We start from the raw sequence: 22,704 nt of genomic DNA, 5'->3' as shown, positions 1-22,704 counted from the left end.
GTTTCTGTTTCCCCTTCTCCTTTTAAGAAACAAAATTAAGTGGTGGAGGAATAAACAGAAGAGGCTCAACTTCTTCATGGCCTTTTCTAATTCAAGTCTGATTAAAATCAAATCTTGTGTATCTCTTTCTTTCTGATTTTTTTCTTATCGCTGTGTAAAGCTTCCAGTAAATAAGTTTAGAAACTTTAAATTACTCCTGGGGGAATTCTGTGCCACTGTGCAATACAGAATTTGCACAGAATTCCATATTTCCCCTGCAGAGTTGAGGCTGCTGGCTGCCACTAGGGGCTGCTGGACTCCTCAGAGCCCAGTGAGCGGAGTGCCCAGCCCAGCAGGAATAGAGACTGCACGCTCTGGCTGCCCAGCTTAATCGTTATTCTCCTGGTGATGGGAGAGGGCCTGTGAGACCCAGCTCTGGCAAAGGGTGAGGAAGGACAGGGCCGTACCACTTCACGTTCCCTGGTGGGACAATAAAGAAACTAGGGGGAGTAAAGGCTCTGGAGGGTGCAGGTGTCTAGACCGGGGAGGTACCCTGCAGATGGGCTCTGGGGGGAGAAGGGGTGCATGTGTCTGGGTTGGGGGGGGTTCCCTGTGACTGGGCTCTCGGGGGAGGGGGTGCCCCACATCTGGGCTGGGTGGTGTGGTTGCCCCACAGCTGGGGCTGGGCAGTGCCCTGCAGCTGGGCTCTGTGGGGAGGACGTGCAGGTGTCTGGCCTCTGGCGGTACACACAGTTGGGCTCTGGGGGAAGAGAGGTGTGGGTGTCTGCTCTCTGTGGGGGAGGGGGCAGGTGTCTGGACTCTGGGGGCAACCTCCAGTACCCCCCGACTGGAACTGGGTTGTAAGGGCTTCTTTAACTCTCTATTCCTGGGGAATCTTTTTTGCTGCTGTCTATATTGTTGACATACTCGTTGACAGGTATTTTGAGATAAATTACCAAAATAATTGAAACTAGAGTGATTATAGTGTGATATTTTGACAAATAAAATATTCAGAATTTTAAAATATTGTGCACAGAATTTTTAATTTTTTGGTGCACAATTCCCCCAGGATTATTAAAGCAGTTTCTTGTATAACTGGTGCTTTTGGGGACAATGATGGCAAAAGGAACAGGTGTTATTTCTAGTCTGTTCTAAAACAAAGTCTGCACATCATCTAGAGTCAAATTCAACCCCTTACTGGAGTTTGGTGCTCTTAACTAGGAAATTAACAAAAACAAATCTCCGCTCTAGCCTTTTCTGTTCCCAAGGTGGTTCTTCAAGGAGTGTCCCTGTGCGTGCTCCACTTTAGGTGAATCTGTGCCCCTGTGCTTGTAATCAGAGGTTTCTAGTAGCAGTGCCTGGGTGGGTCGCACATGCCCTGTCCCTGTCTCACGCCACCTCTGGTGGTTACATAGTGCTGTGCGACCACACACCCTTCTCCCCCATGCCTTCTCTATCGCTCTCGGTTTGAGATGGAGCACTTAGCAGTGCCGCTGTACTTTAACTTTCTCTAGTTTTAACTTTAGAATACTAGTTACTTAATCAATAGTTTAATTACTCTTCCTTTATTTTTTCTTAAAAAACAAAACAAACAAAAAAACTTAGGAATTTAAGTTTCAGTTATTATGATACCCCTTAGTGTGTAGTATAGTTACCTTCTTCACAGGAGAAACCCTACTCTGAGGGGCATGCCCGGCTCCCTGGGTTTTAAACATTACCTCACTTGCCGCTCCTCAATCCTGGTGTGTGACGGACACTCACTGTGTCTTCTGCCTCGGTGAGAGACACATACCTCAAAAGTGCTCCCACTGCCACAATTTGAAAGCGTGTGCCAGGAAGGTGAGAGATGTACAGCTAAAATTTCTCATGATGGTGAAGTCTTGGTTCCCTGATCTGATCTGGGATCACGGGCCCCTCCTGGGCAGTGGTCTCCCAAGGTGGCATCTGACATAGGGTCCCCTTCACCCTCTCAGGGGAAGGAGCACCCTGCCAAGAAGATGACAAAGAAGCAGGCTCTGACCTCCCCTTCTTGGGAATCAGCCAAAAAGTTGAATTCCCTGACTTGGCAGATGCTATTGGTAAGGCTAAGATTATGTTATGGAGGTTGTGGAAGCCACGGAATCCATAACTTCCAGCGACCTCCCTGACACTGGGGACCCCGCAGCAGCCCAGCCTCTGTGGGTGGTGGGGGATCGTCCCGCAGATGCCCAGCAACTGACTGGCTCGCAGTGGCAGAGGGACCTTGGAGCTGCTCAGCAGCTGCGGGTGGGGGGTCCGCCGCAGCGCCCCAGACTCCGCCGCTGGCAGGGGCCTCCCGCTGCTTCCCTGCCACTGTGGGCAGTGGGGGACCCCTCCCCCAGTTCCAGCCACACAGGGCGGTGAGGGTACCCCCTCAACCACTGGGCAATCGGGTCCCTGCAGCTCCCAGTCACTGCGGGGGGAGGAGGGAAGGCAGGGTTCTGGACTCTCCTCCCTCCCCATTCTGTGAGGGATGTTTTTATTAAAAGTCAGGGACAGGTCACGGCTTCCGTGATTTTTTTTTTGTTTGTTGCCTGTGACCTGTCCCTGACTCTTACTAAAAAATATCCCTGACAAAATCATAGCCTTACCCGTTGGTACCAACTGCACCAAGACCTTCCACTTCTGAATTAGCAGGAGCATCCCGTACCATGGGTACTGTGCGAGCAAAAGACTCTAAATGGGCTGGCTCGGAAAAAGGCATTAAAGGAAGACCTACAATCCCTCCCTCGGTACTGCTGGAGCAGCTCAAACATGCAGCACTGGCCAGCGCTACCTTCTGCCGCTATAGCACATAACGTATGACCCCCAGCACCATCAACTGCGGCAAAGGCATCGGTACCACCAACACCTTCCTCGGTACCGATGCTCTCAATATCACAACAATTTCTTTGCCACAAAGATCTTCTTGTCTCCTCGGCACCGGAATCTCCACTCCTCAGTACCAACTTCACTCCAGCACACTCGGTACTGAGCTAACTTACCACACCACCCAGATCAACTCCTCCTTTATCTAGCGATGAAGACGATGAGGGTGAAGGGGAAATATACTCCTCGCCTATCCACGCAGCTACTAGAATCTACTCAAGACAGTAGCTCTCTTCACACATCTAGGCCTACAAATAAATAAACAAAAATCGACACTCACACCTGTGCAGAAACGAGTTCATTGGGGCCTACCTCAACTCTCTGGAAGCTACAGCCTCACTGCCCTGACACAGGTTTAGCACTTGAGTAAATCTAATCACCATAACGCAAGCCAGTCCCCAGACATCAGCCAGGACCTGCCTCCAATTGTTAGGCCACATGTCAGCAACAACATTTGTTGTCAAATATGCCAGACTGCACATGTCCTGAGCCAGCCTTGCAGGCATCACAGTATATATTCCACACAGACACAGCATTAACAAATGTCTTACAATGCTAGCCAAAGTAAAAACTCTTTTTACGTTGGTGGACGCAACCAAACAATGTTTGTGCAGGAATTCCCTTTGCACAGAACCTTCCGTTGATGATACTCACAACTGATGCATCTCTGCTAGGTTGGGGGGCACACCTCCACAACCACACAATCCAAGGCCTCTGGTCCCCATTGGAATCCACATCAGACATAAACCTGCTATTCATCTCCCATCATTCTTCTCAAAACCTCACAGGAATAAACGAGATGCAACGCTGCACGCTCTAGATGTCCAAAGAGTGGTAACATTTTATATTGAGAGGACAATGACTTTCAGAAAATCACCAAAGTTATTTCTTTGCATCACCGAACCATTTATCTAAACAGAGGCTATTTAAAAGGCTCTCCAACTGCATGAACTTTTATCATCACCAACAGCTACAACCCCCACTGGGGACCTTCACACGTTCTACCAGATCACTCTGTGCCTTGATAGCCTTTCTCAAAAATGTGCCCATTATGGACATCTGCAAAGTAGCAACCTGGGCATCAGCTCATACGTTCACCCAGCACTATGCCATAGAGCAGCACTCCTCATCAGAGACTCTATTCGGACTTAAGGTTTTATCATCTGCCAATACTGCAACTCCAAAGACCCTCCCTTCCACCAAAGGGCATTTCTCTACAGTCACCTAAAGTGGATTACCCACAGGGACACTCCTCAAAGAAGAGGAGAAGGTTACTCCCCCTGTGCATTAACTGAGGTTCTTTGAGATGGTTGTCCCTATGCATGCTCCACTACCCTCTCTCCTCCCCACTACTTTGGAGTTTTTTTCATGCTAAAGACTGCGCTAAAGACTGAGGGAAGGTTGGTCACATAGTGCTATGTAATCCCCAGAGGCAACACAAGATGGGGACTGCACATGTGCCACCCAACCAGGCACTGCAACTGAAAATCTCTGATTACTAACGCAGGGGCCCAGATTCACCTAAAGTGGAGTACCCAAAGAGAGAACCATCTCAAAGAACCTCTGTTACTGCACCGGGTGAGTAACCTTCTCTTCCTTAAGACTACTTGGCCCACAGTCTAGGTGCTCTTTCTACAGACCCATTCTGTCTCCCAGATATCCAGATGGGGTAACAAGTCACTTGGAACCCATGTAATTTTTTCCCAGCAGGATCAACACCTGCTAACATTGTAAGTAGTTTCCAGCAGATGCTGCCAGCCTGTTACAGCTCTTATGACTACAAACCTTGCCATGCTGGTCAAGTTTTAGGGATTTTTTTTTTTTTTTAAATGGGGTAATGAATGCAGTACTTGGGTTTCTTTTCTTTGTCCAGGACATGTGTATGAACAGGAAGTTTATATAAAAACAAAAGGTATCTGCTTGAACTGTATTTTTATTTTCTGTCAAAGCATACAGTAATTTCTTTCTTGCGTTATGAGGTATATACTGTCTTCTAAGCTAACCCCCGGCTAACCTGTTGTCATAATATCAAGCTTAACATTTGCTTTGCTCCAGTTATGTACTGAAAATCTAGCTTTAGTCAATTAAAGAACATTTTTGTTGGAGTGAGTGAGGAGTCATTGCTGATTGTTTTTAAACAGTAGAGGAGTATAATACTTGAGATGGAAGATATTGGGTTAAAATATAAACAAATCGTATGGCTCTTTTTTTCTATTGTGTAAAATATGACTACTATATGTCAAAATTATTACATGCTGTCATGTTGTAAGAAAATAAATGTATGTAATCCTTTCTTTCACAATCAGCCATTGTTATCTATTGATGTAACCTGACAGCATGTCAGGAAAAACTTGTCAGTACAAGAATTTTTACTGCTGCTGGTAAGGAACATCATATCAAAAAAGTAAAAGAGAAGAAAAACATTGATTTAGTTCTTGTCATATTTGCTTTGACTGATAGTTAAAACCATGGGACTTGGTATCTTTAGGGCCTGAGTCTACATAAACTATTTCTGGGCTTTTGCATGTGGTTGTGTAAAACTCAGTTCTGTACAGAATCAAATGTTAACTAACTGCCTTCAGTTTTGCTGGAAGAGGAGCTGTTAAAAGAAAAACTAAAAAGATTCAAACTCTTATCTTGTTGGTCAGTTAAAATTAATAGAAAATTCCAAGAGCCAGCAAAGATTCTCTAAGGGAAAAAAAAGTTGAATATTCTTTAGATTTACCATGATGTTAGCTAGTTGGACTAGAAAACTTCATCTTTCCTAATACTTGAATGTCCTTTTAAATAGCTTTGAATGTGTTTTGTACATAACTGCTTATATCATCATAGTTTTAAAACAAACAAAAAAATCCTTGTCATTTTAGAGGAGTTTGTGGGGCTAGTTAGAATTAATATGTAATTTACCATACATACTGAACTTGGTAGGTGTCTTAATCTTTTACATTCCAGTTATTTGGCAATTGCACAAAGTAACTAAGCAGAGATTTTTTTTTTTTTTTTGGTTTGTTTTTTACTTACGCACACACACACACGTAGGGAAGAAGAAACTTTCAGTTTCAAATTCTGGATTTTCTATTCGTTCTTCTGTTGTAATAGTTATTTCAGCCTCCTAGCTTCTGCATACTTTGAATAGGAAGTCAATCCCTTTACCTTTCTGCTGCCCAGTAGAATTCCATACACTGTTTTAATATGTTACAACAACCCAATTCTGTTAGGCTTCACTGAACCTGATGTATCCTGTCTGGGCCGCAGCTTACATGTGAAAGTTCTGTAAAAACCATTATAGGGATCAAGAGAATTGTTGGTGCCTCTTTTGATGGACAGATGTACTTTATTTACCACTCTTCCTCTTTTTAGGCCTAATGCAGCTAAAAATCTCTTATTTTACTAATCTTTTATATTGATAGATCATTAAATCATGGTCTCAAATAATAGTGAATTTTCTGCTTTAGGAAACCCCTTCAGAAGTTTTATTGCTCCTCTGATGGCTGTGGACATGTGTGATGCTAAAAGTGCTACAGATTGCGAGGGAAAACAGTGTAGCTACAGGAGCATGAATAAAGGGAAGAAACTATGACAAGTAGGAACTCGGCTACTGGGCAAAGCACTATAAGATATACTGTAGAGAATAATCCTGTGTTGTCTTTCATCTCTCTAATTCTGACTTGTAGTGTTACAATACTATATCTACTGTCTCTATCTATCTACTGTGGTATTGTAGAAAGTTTCAGGTCCTGTTTCATAGAGTTCATAGATTAATAGAGTTTAAGGCCAAAAGGGACCATTTTTATCGTATAATCTGATCTCCTGCATAACACAACTCATAGAAAAACATCAGACCTTAATTTAAAAATCTCCAGTGGTGGATAATCTACCACAAGCCTAGGTAAATTGTGTCAGTGGTTAATTACCATCATTGTTTAAAAATTTGCATCTAATTTCTAGCCTGAATTTGTCTATTTTCAGCTTCCAGCCATTGAATCTTGTTATATTTTGTCTGCTAGATTGAAGAGCCCTCTTATCAAATTTCTGTTCCCTATGTAGACTGTGATCAAGTCACCCTTTAACTTTCTCTTTTGTTAAGCTAAATAGATTGAGCTGAAGTATCTGGCACTGGCCACTGTTGGAAGACAGGATTTTGGTCTAGATGGACCATTGGGCTGACCCACTATGGCCATTTTTATGTTTTTATGAGCTCTTTAAATCTAAGGCTTATTCTCCAATCCTTAAATCTTTCTCGTGGCTCTTCTCTGTCCCTCTCCAGTTTATCTATGTCCTTCTTGAAGTGTGACCACCAGAACTGGACACAATATTGTTGTAGCAGTTGCACCAGGGCTAAATACAGAGGTATTATAATCTCTTTACTTCTGCTCAGTACTCCCCTGTTCATACGACCAAGAGTTGCATTAGCCCTTCTGGCCACTTCGTTGCACTAGGAGCTCGAGTTTAACTGATTTATCCACTGTGACCCTCAAGTCTCTGTTAGGCTTAGTCTACACTAGAAAATTCAGTTGATTTAACTGCATTGGTCAAGAGTGTGAAAAATATACATCACTGAGTGGTGGTGTTAAATCGACTGAAGTTCCTGTGTAGACAAAGCCTAACAGAGACTTGTTCCATCAACCTAGCTACCATCTGTTGAGGAGGTAAATTACCTATAGTAACGAGAGTACCACACCTATCAGCGTAGGTAGTGTCTACACTGAAGAGACACAGTAGCACAGCTGTACCACTGTAGCATTTAAATGTGGAAAACCTTAAAATCACTGCTTTCCAGAATAGTCCCCCATCCTGCAAGCAGGGCCTGCATACTGTGTTCCTAGATGTGACCTTGCATTTGGCCATATTGAAATGTGACTAGAGTAAAGATAGGCAATGTTGTGTTTAATTTGGTATTCTATATTTATTTCAGCTTGCAGATTTTCTCCATATTATTCCGGAAATTCCATTGTTCGATATATATTTTTAAAGAGTTGCACTGTATGTCATTGTAGCTCTCCCCTTCAATCAGTTTTGAATGACTGGATTTATCCTGGTTAGCCTTTTTACATGGATTACGCTAATTTCAGTATCTGGTTTAGGCTCAATAAACTGAGTCTATGCGGGCTGACATATCTTATTGTCAAGTCCTGCACAACAGGTTGTTTGACATAATCTGGCAGTTTAAAAAAAAATCTTTTTCCAAACGAAACTTCAGCGAACAGAGAAGCAGAGTAATGCTGGGACTCTCCAGTGCTTAAAGGCAGCCTGTGGAGTTTTCTCAGAAGCCTCATGGGGGTTGGGGGGGGGGAGGGGGGGAGGGGAGAGAGGAGAAACTAGTTTGTCTTTTCCCTTGTGATGCAATTCTTCCACTCTGATTAACTGTCAGATCTCTTGACTGTTTGGTTTAACAGGTTTGACAATGAATCAGAGTGTGAGAGGAACAATACTGCAAGCAAGAAAATTTAATGTAAACATCTTGCTCTTCTGTAGTTGCCTGTTGCTGTGCGGTGTCTCTTTCCTAAAATACTAATTAATATGAGGGTTTCCAGACCAATAGCATTTTCACTGGAGGGTAACTTGTGATAGCGAATAAGTATCTCTTTTTAATATTAAAAAAAAAAAAAAATTGAACATATAGAAAGATGTGGAGGGGAGAGAGCAAATTTTGGCTTGGGACAGATGTAACAGCTCTGTGTCGGGACAGGCTTGGCCTTTTTATACAAATTAGTCTTATCAGCTAAATACTTTTACCATTCTCCTTGTTAAAAGTAGTGCTCCCTTGAGATAGAAGAAAACCTACTAGTTAGAATTCAGTACGAGAGAAAGTCCTATTTCTTTTATTTATTGGCAACCTTTCAAGAATATTGTAAGGAACTAAGGTGGAAGCCTTCCTCCCTTTCTTGAAAGCTTTTGTGCGGCTTCAGATTATCGTGCTCATATGTCACATGAAAAGAGGAATAGAGTGTGAGGAAAACTGTGGAGAAATTTCTTATAGTGCTTGTGTATAATTAAAGAGCAGGCCTCCTGGGAAACAGGAATAAAGACATAACTTACTGCTGGACCAAAAGTAGGTTTGACAGTTGCCAGAAAGTTGATGCTGTAATAGCCCACCTCCTGGCAGGAGAATCTAATGCACTCTTCTGTCAACTCCCAACATGAGACCTGAGGATTCATTCTTCCTCCCTGCAGAAGCATAGAATCTGTTCTTGCAGCAAGGAGTTCCAAGGCAAGGAAGGTGAAGGCTCATGTCCTGAAGACAAAGCAAGCCTACATTGAACTATGTCTTATGAAGTGGAAAATATTCCAAAGTGCTGTGTTTAAGGGGTGGAGAAGGGAAAAAAGTGACAAGCTATAAAAGCTTGACCTAATGCTGACATCCTGATGTGGGACTATTGTTTGAAGATGTGGAATGTGTGGTTCAGATTTTTGTTACAAGAATTTCAGGAAATCTTGTGCTTTAGAAATGCATGAAACTGCACAAGTAACATCTAAAAGACTGTGTAGTTAAATATCTCTGGCACTTTTATCTCATAGAATCTTCTGATACAGCACTACAATTATGTGTTGAAATCAGTGTTTTCAGCTTTAAAATAGTGGAATCAGTGTAGAAAACTTCAGACTGTTACTTTAATACTTTAAGGTTTTATGGTCACATTCATACAGTACAAATACTGGAAAGTATCAATATGATCGACCCGAGTGGTTGTTAACCATTTTCTAATAAAAGGCTTGTTACAATAAATCTGTGATGCAAGGAGATTACATATCAAGTTACATGATGCAGAAATCTGCAAATTTGCAGTATCACTTTATTGCTTCATAAAATGGGAACATATCAACTGAAGTTCAAGGCTAAAAGAATCCAGAACACAAGTCATAAAATCAAAGTATAATTTGTGTGGATTTTCTGAATATTATAAAGTGTTGATAAAGTGAGAATTTGGAACTTTATTTTACTGGACAAATTTTATTCCATCCAGTGAGTACTCCTAGAGAAAATATTTGAGCCTAAATGTGCAGAGCATTTTAACATGTTTCCTGTTGCAGATTGCTGGACTATAGTACAGTTGCTTTGGAGAAAATAGTATAACTAACTTCTAGAAGTTCACATTTTCTGGAGATTAAAATAGGACTTTTTCATAGACCACTAAATGTTCATGTACTGTTGCTATATAGGAATCCTGAATTTATACATGGTTATTCCAGCCGTTCAGCCTCTTCACAGATTTGAAGTTTGGCATCCAAATCACTGTCGACAGCCAACAGGCCCTCTTGGACTGCTTAAAACTATGAAAACCAACCCCTTGCACGATGTTACAGATTACGTTTGTTGTAATGTATGCCATATAGAAATCAGGTCTGAAACGGTGTGATCTGAAAAAAGGATTAGGGCCTTCTTATATGTATATCAAATAATCAGCTATCCCAACAGCTTAGCTGTTCTTTGTGCCAAAATCCTCTTAAAAGGACCCAGCATGTCTTTATGAGAATTTTCTATATGTATTTATTAACACAAGAATTGGACAATTACATTTGGATTTGAAACAACATTTTCCTTTTCTTTTCCTCCTCCAGGTGCTCAATACTTGCCTGCAGTGCTTATGTTGCTCTGGCTTTGGGTGATAACCTTATGGCTTTGAATCATGCAGATAAACTTCTTCAGCAGCCAAAGCTGTCAGGATCTCTTAAGTAAGTCTGGATTGACCATTTTTTTGCCCCTGGTATCTGGAAGAATCTGAGTTGAAGTACCAACATTTTTAACTTGTTGCCAGTTCTGCCTTTAAGTCTAAGGACGCAAATATTAGATCTGACCCTGTTTCCCTTGAAGTCTGTGGAAAATACTCACTGACGAGCAGGAATGGGGCCTAACTTTTTGTATATGAAATCTGTATTATTGGAATGGTCAGATTCTGTAACCACTTTTGGTGCTTCTTGTTAATCCTGAAGAGGCAGTTTGGTCCAGTGACTAGAGCACCAAACTGGATGTTTTAGGCCTGGGTTCTATTCCTGGCTCTGCCGTTGAGTGACTTTGTGAGACATAGCTTCTGTGCTTCAGTGTCTCCATCTGCAAAATGAGGATAACAATGCTTACTATTTCTGTACAGTTTATTGAGCCCTACAGGTAAAAAGTGCTATGGAAATGCTAGTTACTTATTTGTATATGTATTTAATGTTAGACTGCCGTGAATGAGCAATAACTGCTCTCCACAAAGACTGCTACTTTCTGGGTATTCAGTGTGCAAATTAGCTTCAAAGGGGCTTTTCACTTCCAAAAGATAGGCAAGATACTTTGAAAGAAATCCAACTACATTTACAGAATAGATTACATTTGTGTAATATTCCTGTTGGACTTGGTCATGTTATTGTCATACAATTCTGATGGCTTTTTGTTTTAAAAAAACCAAACAAATGATCTTGAACCCTATCCTTCACTCCCTGGCTATCAGTGGTATTTCATGGTGGGTTTCACAAATCTGTTGCCATATGTACATATGACGGAATGAGTTAATCCAGTCATGCTTATAGTACTTTGCTGGCAATATACATGCTAAACCCACCCATGTCAAGAAATTAACTGATCTTAATTTTGTTTTTGTTACATGCCTAATGTTACTTCATTGTAGCTTTTGTACAATCCTTTTATGACCCAAATATTATTACATTTGGAAGTCCGCTACAACTGCTTTGTAATGGGTATGCTACTATTTGTGCCCCAAATGGAGAAATAACAGATCAGAGTAATGTTTGGGAGCAAAAGACAGCCGTTTACATTCCTTGCCTTGCATAATTAGCTGTTCTCTGTGGTAATTATGCTTGTTTTCTTCATGTTCCTGAATGGGGTAAATTACATGGACGGAGCTGGCAGTCTTTTTAGATTATGTGCTTCATATTAAAATGCTTCAGTTCATTGATAGTTTATATTATAATTGCTCTGCCTTTTAATACAAACTGTCAAATTCCTTGCGCGTGCTAATCATTAACTTAAAACAAAGCAACTTTGCTGTAATTTGAAATGGATTCTATATTGTCTTATACATATGTATATAAAATTTTTATTCAACTTTAAAACAAGTTAATATTTGCTTGTTAATTTGCATATTGTGTTAATTAGAACATTTAAATTTAATTTTAAAAAATGCAGACTACTTGTGCTAAGCTAAAAATGGAAAACATCATAAACCTCTCTGTGTTAATTGTATTGCAGTAGCTCCCAGGAGCTCCAGTTGGGAATGGGCATCCCATTATGCTAGGTGCTGTACAGGCGTGTAGAACAGAGCAAGAATTGACAGCCTATATTCCCTCTTTGGGGTATAAATTTATGCTTGCAATTTTGTTTGTTTTTAGTAACAGACTCTAGTAGCAGGTTGGTGGTTTTTCTTCTGGGTGTGAAATCACTTAGCCTTTGTCTCTATTCCCATTTGGCAGATGGAGAAACTAATACCAACCTCCCAAGGATGTTGTGAGAATTAATGTTTTTTGAATAGCAATCTGAATGTATAAAGTGTTACATAAGTGCTATTTATTATTAATGATTATTCTTATTATTTATTATTAAATGGCAACTGGATACTTTGGAGAATAGCCCTGATCCTGCAAACTCTTGTGCACGACTGATTTCACTGGGACTACTCACATGCACAAGTGTTTGTAGTATTGGAGACTAAAATGGCAAAGTCAAATGACTGTCACTTATAAAAGTATCTCCATAATATTTTCAATGCAGCAAACTGTCACTCAGGTAAACAAATACATCCAGTTTCTCTTCTGAAACAGTAATGTGGTAATGAGACTTGTCCAAGTGGAATTTGTATCTGAATGTTTGTTTGTTTGTAGGTTTCTTGGCCATTTGTATGCAGCAGAGGCTCTCATCTCTCTAGACAGAATCTCTGATGCCATTACTCACTTGAACCCTGAGAACGTCACTGATGTTTCCCTGGGGATCTCTTCAAATGAGCAGGATCAAGGTTAATGAGTCTACACTTGATTAGAACCGGTCTTGCTTTCAGCTGTCTTCCTTCTGTAACTTGCAACATCTATAAATTTGCAGCATTTTTTGTGAGGTGGATGGGCTGTTCTTTAGTCCTTAGTTTTTGGTTTACCTTATGTGTATTTGTAATTTTAGTTCAAAATAACTAATGTATTGCTCATCAGTTTGTCTAAACATCATTTGTTGGAAGTTTATTAAATATGTAATTACAGTTAATGCTTGGGCCTCTGACCTACTAACACTTCACCCTTTTTCCCCCTCTATGCGCATTTTCAGAATTTAAATGACCTTTACATACACTGTGGGGATATGAGAGGGGGAGATGGTTAAATCTGTATCTTAAATCTTCCAACACTTTGGGTGGGTGGGGTGGGGAATGTAATAAAAACAGCTACTTTTAGATCCCATCAATACAGTTCAGCCTTCAGTAGCAGTTCTGATTTGAATGGCACATTTGCAGTTTAAACTTTATTGCACATCATTATACTGTAGATTTAAAAGATGTTTTTAGATAAGCAAACCCCTTAAATGAAAATCGAAAGCTTTCTAAATGGTCCATGATTTCTAACAAGCTGATAGATTTTCTGGTTTATCATAGTCAGTCCATGAAGGGAAAGTCCAGCTTGAATCTGCTGTCATAAAACGATAGGGTTTTCTTTTAAAAGCCTTAAGAAGGCTCACAGAACATTCTGGCTTTTCTTGTCTCTACAGGGTCAGACAAAGGAGAAAATGAGGTGATGGAATCTTGTAAGTAATAGCTCCAGAATCCAGAAGTAATGCAGGCATTTGTCTTGCCACAGTGCGGAATGAAATCAAAAGTGTGAAATAATTTTGATTATTTTTTCTTTCAGCTGGCAAGCAGACACCCCAGTGTTATCCCAGTTCAGTCACTTCTGCACGAACAATGATGTTGTTTAACCTTGGCAGTGCTTACTGCTTGCGAAGTGAATATGATAAAGCTCGCAAGTGTCTCCACCAGGTGAAAAAACAAACCTCAAGACAACTTTATGTACTGTTCCCTTATATAGGAGCCATCTTTGTCGTTATGCTGGAAATATTTATGTTCACACTTTATTGCATATTGAGACAATGGTCTAGAACTATTTTAAATGAGCTGTTCTGGAAATAAGAGCTGTTGTGGATTAGTTTTAATGAAGTTGTTCTCAATTATGTCAACCATCATGCTAACATCCCTTTTAGCTTCATTGTTTTAAAAAACATTGGAGTGGCTAAAGGGAAGCCAAAAGCATCAAACTCTCTAAAGCAGTCAATTAAGCCTGTAATTTTAGCCTTTTTCTTCACATTTGCCTTAAACTGTTGGTGGGTGGGTTTAAAAGTAATCTGATGCTTAATTGTTCCCAAAACTGGTGATAGTTATTGCCCTTAAAAGCAGAACTTTTGTGGTGTTTTGGATTCCAAACACTGGACTGCTAAAACTTGATTTTAGTTTACTTTTAAGACTGTAAAGCAGCTCAACTGCCTTGGTGGGAAGTTAGGATGCTTTATAGCTGTTATCCGTCATATCAAAATCTAAACACAAACATTCCATTTCTGTTGCCTGAATGCAAGAATTTCACTTGTGGAGTACTTACAAAAAATGTGCAAATACTTGTGCTGAAAGGTTAGGGGTTTCCTGAGGCTGAGGGAGTTAATTGTCCTTGGAGTTCAGTTTCCTAAAGTTTTTCTAGCTTTTACTCCCTCTTCCTTTCTTCCCTCGGTGTAGCAGCTCTCCTCTCTGTAAAACTAAAAAGGGTTCTCTGCAGAATAACTTAGGCTGTCATAATTTAATCACTGTCCAAAACAGGATACTACTCTGAAGTTGAAGAAATTGAAGTTGAAGCTATTCAAAGCTGTTCATTTCCTTCCTTTCAATAGAGCAGATCCATGTCACTGAGTGCTACATGTAACTACCACCATGTGTGAAAGAGAGGAGACACAGACTTACTTCACTGTGCATATTTAAACAGGCTGTGTTCAATACTGAGTGAAACCAACTAGAAAAACAATGGGCAGGGACACCATTGGATTTTATATCTTGCAGAGAGAAATGGGGCAAATCAAATGGTGAAATAGCACTTTTGCTATCAAGTTACCCAAGTTGCTGTTCAGTCTTTTAACTGTACTGCTTGGACCAGAGCTTTTTATACAGAATCATCTTGTCCCATGTTTTTTAGTTTTCACAAATATGGTCCCATACTTTTCAGGAATGTGTGTATGTGTTGTGGTGGGGTATTAACCCAAATGCACGTGTACAGGTTCAGTTAATATAATTGCAGTGTTCTCCCTTTTTAGTGAAGTAATAGCTGTATTTTGGGCTGAACAAACTTTGAGGCTAAGGGCTTTATAGCAAATAAACCTGGAGGCCCCTGAGTCTACCAATTGGTGATTAGTGAGTTAGTGGGAAGCATCTTTGTTGTATTGGCAATATTTAATTGTTCACACTTTAAAATGAAATTCAAAGTAACTTCAGGAAGGGAAATTGTTTTTAAAAAATCATAGCCTTTCCTCCCCCATCATCGTTCCCTTTTATCGATCTTTTCTTCCTTCTTACTTCCTTTCCTCATAGCTTAGCAAGGCTTTTGTTTGAATAGCTGCAATATATTTGTTTACATGTTTCAAAATTGACTAGGAGAAGGGCTGTTTTCTTCCAGTGTAAACAAGACGAACACAAATACAACAATGATGCTTGCTCAGCTGTAGAGGGAAGGAAGTTGAGGTTGAAGGATGAAGAGGAGGGAAATTAGTCAAATATTTAATAACATTTTCCCTTTCAGAAGCTTGACAGCCCTTGCTGTTTTTCTTAGCATGTTAATCTCGAGAATTTTTCTGCTTTGACTGAAAGGAATGACACTGTGCTTGAGCTTTCTGAGTATAGGAGCCAGTCAGAGCACAGAGATCAGAGTGACTGATTGGAGAGATGCATATTTACCACACAGTTTTGAGAAATAATTGTATTGTGATCATGCAATCCTTGTAGGCTGCCTCTGTCAGCTGATCAGAGTATGGGGAATCAAATACTATATGATTATTGAGAAATAAACATCTGTACAAATCAATGGCAACCAATCTGAGCACAGGGAACTAAGTAACTGTACTCTGCACTCTGATTGGCTGAGACAATGACATTTCACTGTGCTCTCAAACTGCTGCAGGTTGGGACTAGAGAGAGATCCTAGCTGATGCACATCTGAATAGGTTCATTAGCTTCATAACGGAGGATCTGGTCATGTGACTGTAGGGAGATTTTAAATGAATTGCTCATCTGGGAAATCACCCCTCCAAGAAAAAACAAACAAAACCTTCAGATTGGCTCAGGAATGACTCATTTATATTTGTCATGTATGTATGTAAAAAGCAGATGGTGCCTCTGAGTAGAGGTGTGAAATATTCTTACAAGGCAGATAATCTGTCATCCTCTTTGCATACATGGACCTGATGGCAGGTATTTATATTTCAAGAATAGTACCTTAGTTTGTTTATTGCCCTGTCTTATAACTATCCTGTCAGCTGGTATTTTCAGTCTTGTTAAATTATCTGTTGTGTTGTTAACCTTTTTCTCTCTTATTTTGGGATAAGGCTGCTTCACTGATCCATCCCAAAGAAATTCCCCCGGAGGCCATTCTACTGGCTGTGTATCTTGAACTACAGAACGGTAAGTAATTTTAGCATCTTTTCTAAACAATTTTAACCCCTTTTATGTTGATTGGCACTCCCTGTGCCTCTCATGCTGCTTGTGTTTAATTATTATTTTGGGCCTTACTGCAAACTTCACAAAGGAATCTCCCAACCTTTGAAGACAAAGCAGTAGAATAAAGCCTTTAGTAGCATCAGAAATATACTGTCTATTTAGATTTTGAGTTCAGATGTGTTACAGCTCAGCAAGTTGTGCAATTAATTGTTCCCCACATTTCAAGTCCAAAGCTTTTTTTGTCCATGTTTCGTGTGTGCGTGTGTGTGTGTGTGTGTGTGTGTGTGTGTGTGTGTACACACTTCTACATGGTGCCATTGGTTGCCATCTCTTTAAGTTTTTGTTTCCTTTGTAACTGATAAATGCTTATTTTTACACAAGGACTCTTAGCCTAAATTACACTGCTGGTTGTGGCAGTGCCTTCTGTATTGCAGACTTAAAAACAATGTCTACCATAAACCTGTTCTTATGCACTCATATCTTTCCAAAGCATTCATTTTCTGGGCTGAAATTTTCCATGCATTGTCTCTGTACAAAAGCAATTTTTCTTGGAAAGTTTGAGCAAAATCCTATCAATTAGTGAGTTATGGGAGATTGAATGATGAGAGAGTTTATGCACTTTCTTGCACCTTTGTATAAAGGTTTTTTTTTTTTTTTTTTTTTTTAAGGGACACCAACTTGAAACCTATTAAGCTTCCAGAAATGAGTTAAATAGTGCCATGTACTACACCTGCCCCTGAGACGTCCTCAGTTTAGCATTCTCCTTCACTTGCTTGTCCATATGCACATTTGCATCATGCACTTGAGTCCAGAGTATTTAGTCAGCAGTACTTGGACCTCACATGTGTGCCCTGAGAGTCCTCATGCTCCATATTGAGGGCATGTAAGGGCAGAGCGCACTGCACTCCTCCCTTCCTCTTAATCACATCTGGCTTCAGACTGAGCTCACTGCCTGTTCAACTGCCAGTAACTTGCTACTGCACAATTAATAATGTTGACCGTTTTTAATAGTTTTAGTAATCTTACAGTATATTATGGTTAGATAAGTTTTAGCTTAGCTTGACTTCTTGTCAAGACCTAGGATGGTCTCATCTAAGTCTCCCGGGTTTAAGTATTGCCCCACATGCAAAGGGTCCATGCCCATACCCAATGATCATGCAAAATGCCTTTATTATCCCCTATCTACACCACAGCCATCAATAACACTGCAGATAGTGGTGACACTAAGTGGGGAATTATCAGCCCTTCCTATGCCAAGGGGCACTACCCCCTCTCCCCAACAGACATTGAATACGAGTTCCTCTTCAACGTGCCTCAGACTCCATCTGCCTCTACACTATACCTCTGCTGCAGCTTAGCCTCAAAAGTCACTCTGCAGCAATCCAGCCTAATTCCTGTCCAGAACATAGAATTCATAGGAGCAGTCTTAAATTCCACCAAGTCTGTGGTTTCCATCCCTCAGGACAGATTCAACAACCGTCCCTCATCTGTCAGTTGAAACAAAACCCAAATACCATAGCAAGGATCTGTCTCATGGCTACTAGAACATGTATCCTATGTCACCTTTGTGACACCACATGCCAGACCTCACCTCCTCTGCTTGCAGAGATGGTTGAAGCTGGTATACTGACCCAACAATCATCAATAGTAATGCGTCTTTGTGTGTCCTCTCTAGTTCTGTCCTCCCTGACACACTGGAAAAACTCAGCAAGCATCTGCAAAGGGATTGATTTCCATTCTCTTCACCCTTGCGCCCCTTCCCCCCCCCCAATCACATCCCATAGTGACAGATGCTTCACTAAGGGGATGGGAGGGGGTCGTATGAAATTGCTCGAAGTGCAAGGCCTCTGGATGGTATGGGAAGCAAGGATGCACATCAACCTCAGAGCTTATGCAAAACTTTAAAGACTTTTCTCAAACTTATCAGAGGACAGTTGGTATGGATAATGACTGACAATACAATTACCATGTTCTACATCAAAAAACAATGCAGAGCCAAGATGCTGTCAGGTTGTGGACCTGATGCATCTAACATTAGATTGTCCTATCAGCAGTATACTTACCAGGCATTTAAAATACATTGGCAGGCAAACTGAGCGGGCACTTCTTCCAGAATCACTACTGGGAGATCAAGAACTCTGTTCTCGGGTCACCTCCAGATAGACTTGTTTGCCACATGGGGTCACAGGAAGTGTTGAATATTTTGTTTTAAGGGAGGCATCAGGCTGGGCTCCCTGGCAAATGCATTCCTGATTCCAGGGTCAGGGACCTTAATATATGCCTACCCTCTGATATTGAGAGTGCTCTGCAAGGGTCAACAGGAAGATTCATACAAGTTGATTGTGATAGCCCTGGCATGGCTATGCCAATTTTGGTTCACAGACCTGCTATACCTGTCAACCTCCCAACCCACCTCTGCTCCCAGACCTCATATCACAGAACAAGGCGGAGATCCTACATCCAGGACTGAAATCCTTCCATCTCATCGTGTGGTACTTGGGTGCATGTTGTCGGTAGAATATGCCTGTTGTTCTCCAGTGAGGAATATCCTTATGAACACCAGGAAGGGGTCTTCAAGAAAAACCTACTTGCCAAAATGGACAAGGTTTTCCCACTGGTGCTATAGAAGGCTGATTGTTTGTTTCTCACAATTCTTTGATACCTCAAATCTTAGATTATTTGCTAGAACTGAAGAACAATAATTTTGTCATTGAGTTCAGTCAGGGTTCACTTTCAGCTCACCACCCCCACTGGAAAAACACACAGTATTTTCTCACGTGACTATGATGAGATGTTTAAACGGGCTGATTGACGTATTCCCACTGATCGAGTACCTCATTCCACCATGGGACCTCAACTTAGTAGTTCAATCCTTCATGAGCAGATCATTTGAACCATTTGCTACCTGTTCCTTTTTACACTTCTGCAAAGATACCCATCCTGCTGATGTGATGGCCAAGTGAGATCCAAGTACTGATGGCTGACCCTCCCTTCGCAATCTTCTATTCCGATAAGATATCTCAAGGACACATTCCAAGTTCCTGCCAAAAGTGGTTACTGAGTGGTTGCCAGTATTCTTTTCCAAGCCTCTTGCCTCAAGAGCAGAAGTAACGCTACATTCCTTAAATGGCAGGAGGGTATTAGCCTTCTATCTGCATAGGACACAACCATTCATATATTCTCCAAGGCTATTTGTCTGTTTTGCAAAAAGAATAAAGGGATCAGCCATATCAATACAGAGACCATCAAACTGAATCTCCAACTACATCAAGACCTGCTATGAAGTAGCCATAGTAGAGCCACTTGGTTCCTTGGGCTCATTCAGCTAGAGCTCAAGCATCATCATCAGCTTCACTGAAGAGATGTTCTTCACATGCACATTCCACACACCCTCCATCCACTCAACTTTGGCATCCTTATCCTTCAGATTCTGCAGCTCAGAAGAAACAGAGGAGCACTGGTGCACTCTGCCCTTATATGCCCTTTATGTGGAGCACAGGGACTCTCCGGGTACTGCTCATGTCCACCAAAAGTGCAATGTGTATATGGACAGCACATTTCAAAGGACTCCAGTTACTGTAAGATGAGGAGTAACTTTTTCCCATTCCTGTAAATGTTATTTCCCCTGGTTCTGTGTGAAGGACCCACATAGAACAGGAATGAAGCCCTTATTCTGAGCTGCTCTGCATGGGCACAACCAAGCACCCACATGGAGCCCTGCTGAAGCCATCAGGACTCTGGATGCAAGAGACCCCCAGAGCAGAACCACCTGCAGGATTGGGGCATTAGTAACTGAACAGAAAGTGCTGTCGGTGCTCAATTTGTCACCACTCTAATCTCTGTTACAATCATGTGTTACAGGTAAAAATAGTACATAAAACCTATTCAGACAGGAGTGTGACTTAAGCTGATAGTTTTCCTTTAAGATTTTTCAATTTATATTTTCAAAATAAGTATGAAGTCTCATATTCTTTGGTTTTTGTGGATAATGTATATGTTGAGTGAGAGATTTCTTACCTTTGACATTGAATTCCTAACAAAGACCTCTTTTGAGGAAAAACAGGTGCCACCAAAATTTTTTAAATAGTCTGAATAAAAATCAGGTCCCTTCAATTAACCAGATTTTGCTTACCTGGTTTCTTTGACTGCACAGCTACTACATTAATGACCGCTCTAGACAAGACCTGAAGTTTTTTCTTTTCTTTTTTCTTTTCTTTTTAAAGCAAACTTTGGGAAACCCTTTTGGCTTTACTTACTTAATTTACAAAGCAGAAGAGCACAATCCCATTTTCTTTTCCTTTTCAGGTCTCCTTCTCAAAGTGGTATAGATATTTAGTGTGACTAGAGTTGTTTATAGAAACATCACTTCAGTTCAGAAATTCTCATTACTCTCTTTCCCCCTCTTTTCATGTTACATGACTTGAGAGAAAAATCAAAACCCCATCTTTTCAGAATTCATTAAACAGAAAACAATTCGGGGTCATGTTGGTTTTTTTAAAGGCCATTTTTCAATGAAACCTTTTGTTTGAAAAATATGGACTAGCTCTAAGCATGACTGATTTAAGTTGGAATCTTAGCTTTAATGTTTTCTGATTTGTATATGTATCCTTGATGTCTCAATTGAAACAATTTATTATGTACTACGTACTCTGTGGGGATGATTGAGAGATCTGTGACGGCAAAAGAGTATAATTGTTTAAGAACCTTTATGTTTTCGGATCTAATAGGGTTGTACAAAAGTCCAAGTTGGATGTAGGGGCAAGATGGCTCTGGGGATTCATAGTGTCAAGTACTCTGCCAACTCTAAAGTCTAAAATCAAGTGTCTGTCCTGAAGGGTGTAACTGTTAATAGCTAGGAACAGCAGCTAGAATTGAGCAGTATTGTTGCTTCAACTTTATCTTTCGTTTGACATTCATTTGTAGTAGGTGACATCCACTTATCAGTATGTTGATCAGTATGCAATAGCATATACCAGCTGCAGCATAAGGTTTACCTGAGTTGCATGGGCGGGAGCTACCACTGGCAGGGGATTGTCTAGATGACTTTTCAAGATTTTTTTCTGTCTCCTGTGACTCAAGTTTGTCATGGGTAGAAATGAATTTTAACTAGAAACAATCTGTGTTGTAGGTAACACTCAACTGGCACTGCAGATCATCAAAAGAAACCAGCTTCTCCCTTCAGTGAAAACACACACTGATATGCGAAAGAAGCCAATATTTCAGCCAGTCCACCCTATCCAGCCCATTCAGATGCCAGCTTTCACCACTGTTCAAAGGAAGTGAACCTGACAGGCCCTATGGAGGAGGGCTTGTGAGTTTGTATATTTTTTAAACTGTCTCTATTGGAATGTGCTGGCTTGTGTACATTTTTAATAAAAAAACAAAAAACATTTCAATGAAAAAATCATGTCTGAAGAAATTTGTAAAAGATATTTATTGGGGAACATTTCTATTTTAATTACTAACAGGCATGATAGATTCAGGCTATGCTGTTAATCATTTTAACTCACACTGTTCGCGGTAGTCATTAGTTTTGATTCTGCATTTTTCATACAGAGCAGTTTCTGTTTGCACCACCGCTCACTTCCATTAATTTTCAGTACAGACAGACAGCGCACCTGCCTCTTTTTGTAAAAGGAGAGTCTCTGCACAAGCTCTCTACTTGTCATGCTTCTCAGGGAACAGGGATAAACCATCATCAGATCTGTACAAAAAGTAAGAGTCCTCTGCCAACCTCTTTTTGGATAATCCAGAGACCATTGTGATCACCTAGTCTGGCCTGTGCTAACCAGGATGTCATAGAAACAATAGTATTGTAGCTACTATATTGGAGACAAATTTTCTCTGCTGTTTTTGCTATGTCACCTTGAGACATTTACTGGATTCTCTACCTGCAGACAGATACTATCGGAAAGTTTGTTTTACAATAAGAGATTAAATGTTGTAAGTGACTTTCCTCAGCTGTCTCCAATCTTAAAACCCTTGTACAGCTGGGCATATGGTTTTATTTCCTTAAAGCTACTCCCTGTATAGGTTCTGCCATGTATGATAACACTTATTAAGTTTAGTAGATAGATAAGTCTGATTTATTATCATGAAAGGTATAGAGTGGATTGATGATGGTACCTATCTGAGCATCAGAATTGTGAACTGCAGGAGCCTTGGGTTTGTTGTGTCC

General features: G+C 40.6%; 1 protein-coding gene across 3 annotated transcripts in view; it reads left to right on the top strand.

The window, feature by feature from the left end:
* The window catches only part of CNOT10 (CCR4-NOT transcription complex subunit 10), a 56,426-nt gene extending 34,510 nt beyond the window's left edge, over positions 1-21,916 (top strand). For all 3 annotated transcript variants that reach the window (XM_054019841.1, XM_054019840.1, XM_054019839.1), the window contains 6 exons: positions 10,426-10,539; positions 12,685-12,815; positions 13,550-13,585; positions 13,690-13,817; positions 16,415-16,490; positions 21,655-21,916. In XM_054019841.1, the coding sequence (XP_053875816.1) occupies positions 10,426-10,539; positions 12,685-12,815; positions 13,550-13,585; positions 13,690-13,817; positions 16,415-16,490; positions 21,655-21,809 (640 nt within the window). In that variant the 3' untranslated portion in view covers positions 21,810-21,916. The remainder of the gene's footprint in view (positions 1-10,425; positions 10,540-12,684; positions 12,816-13,549; positions 13,586-13,689; positions 13,818-16,414; positions 16,491-21,654) is intronic.
* The last annotated feature ends 788 nt before the right edge of the window (positions 21,917-22,704 follow it).

The sequence above is a fragment of the Malaclemys terrapin genome, chromosome 2 (genome assembly GCF_027887155.1).
Source record: "Malaclemys terrapin pileata isolate rMalTer1 chromosome 2, rMalTer1.hap1, whole genome shotgun sequence".
In the NCBI taxonomy this organism is placed as follows: Eukaryota; Metazoa; Chordata; order Testudines; family Emydidae; genus Malaclemys; species Malaclemys terrapin.
The sequence above is the reverse complement of the archived record's forward strand: the minus strand, read 5'-3'. Positions and strand labels throughout refer to the sequence as shown.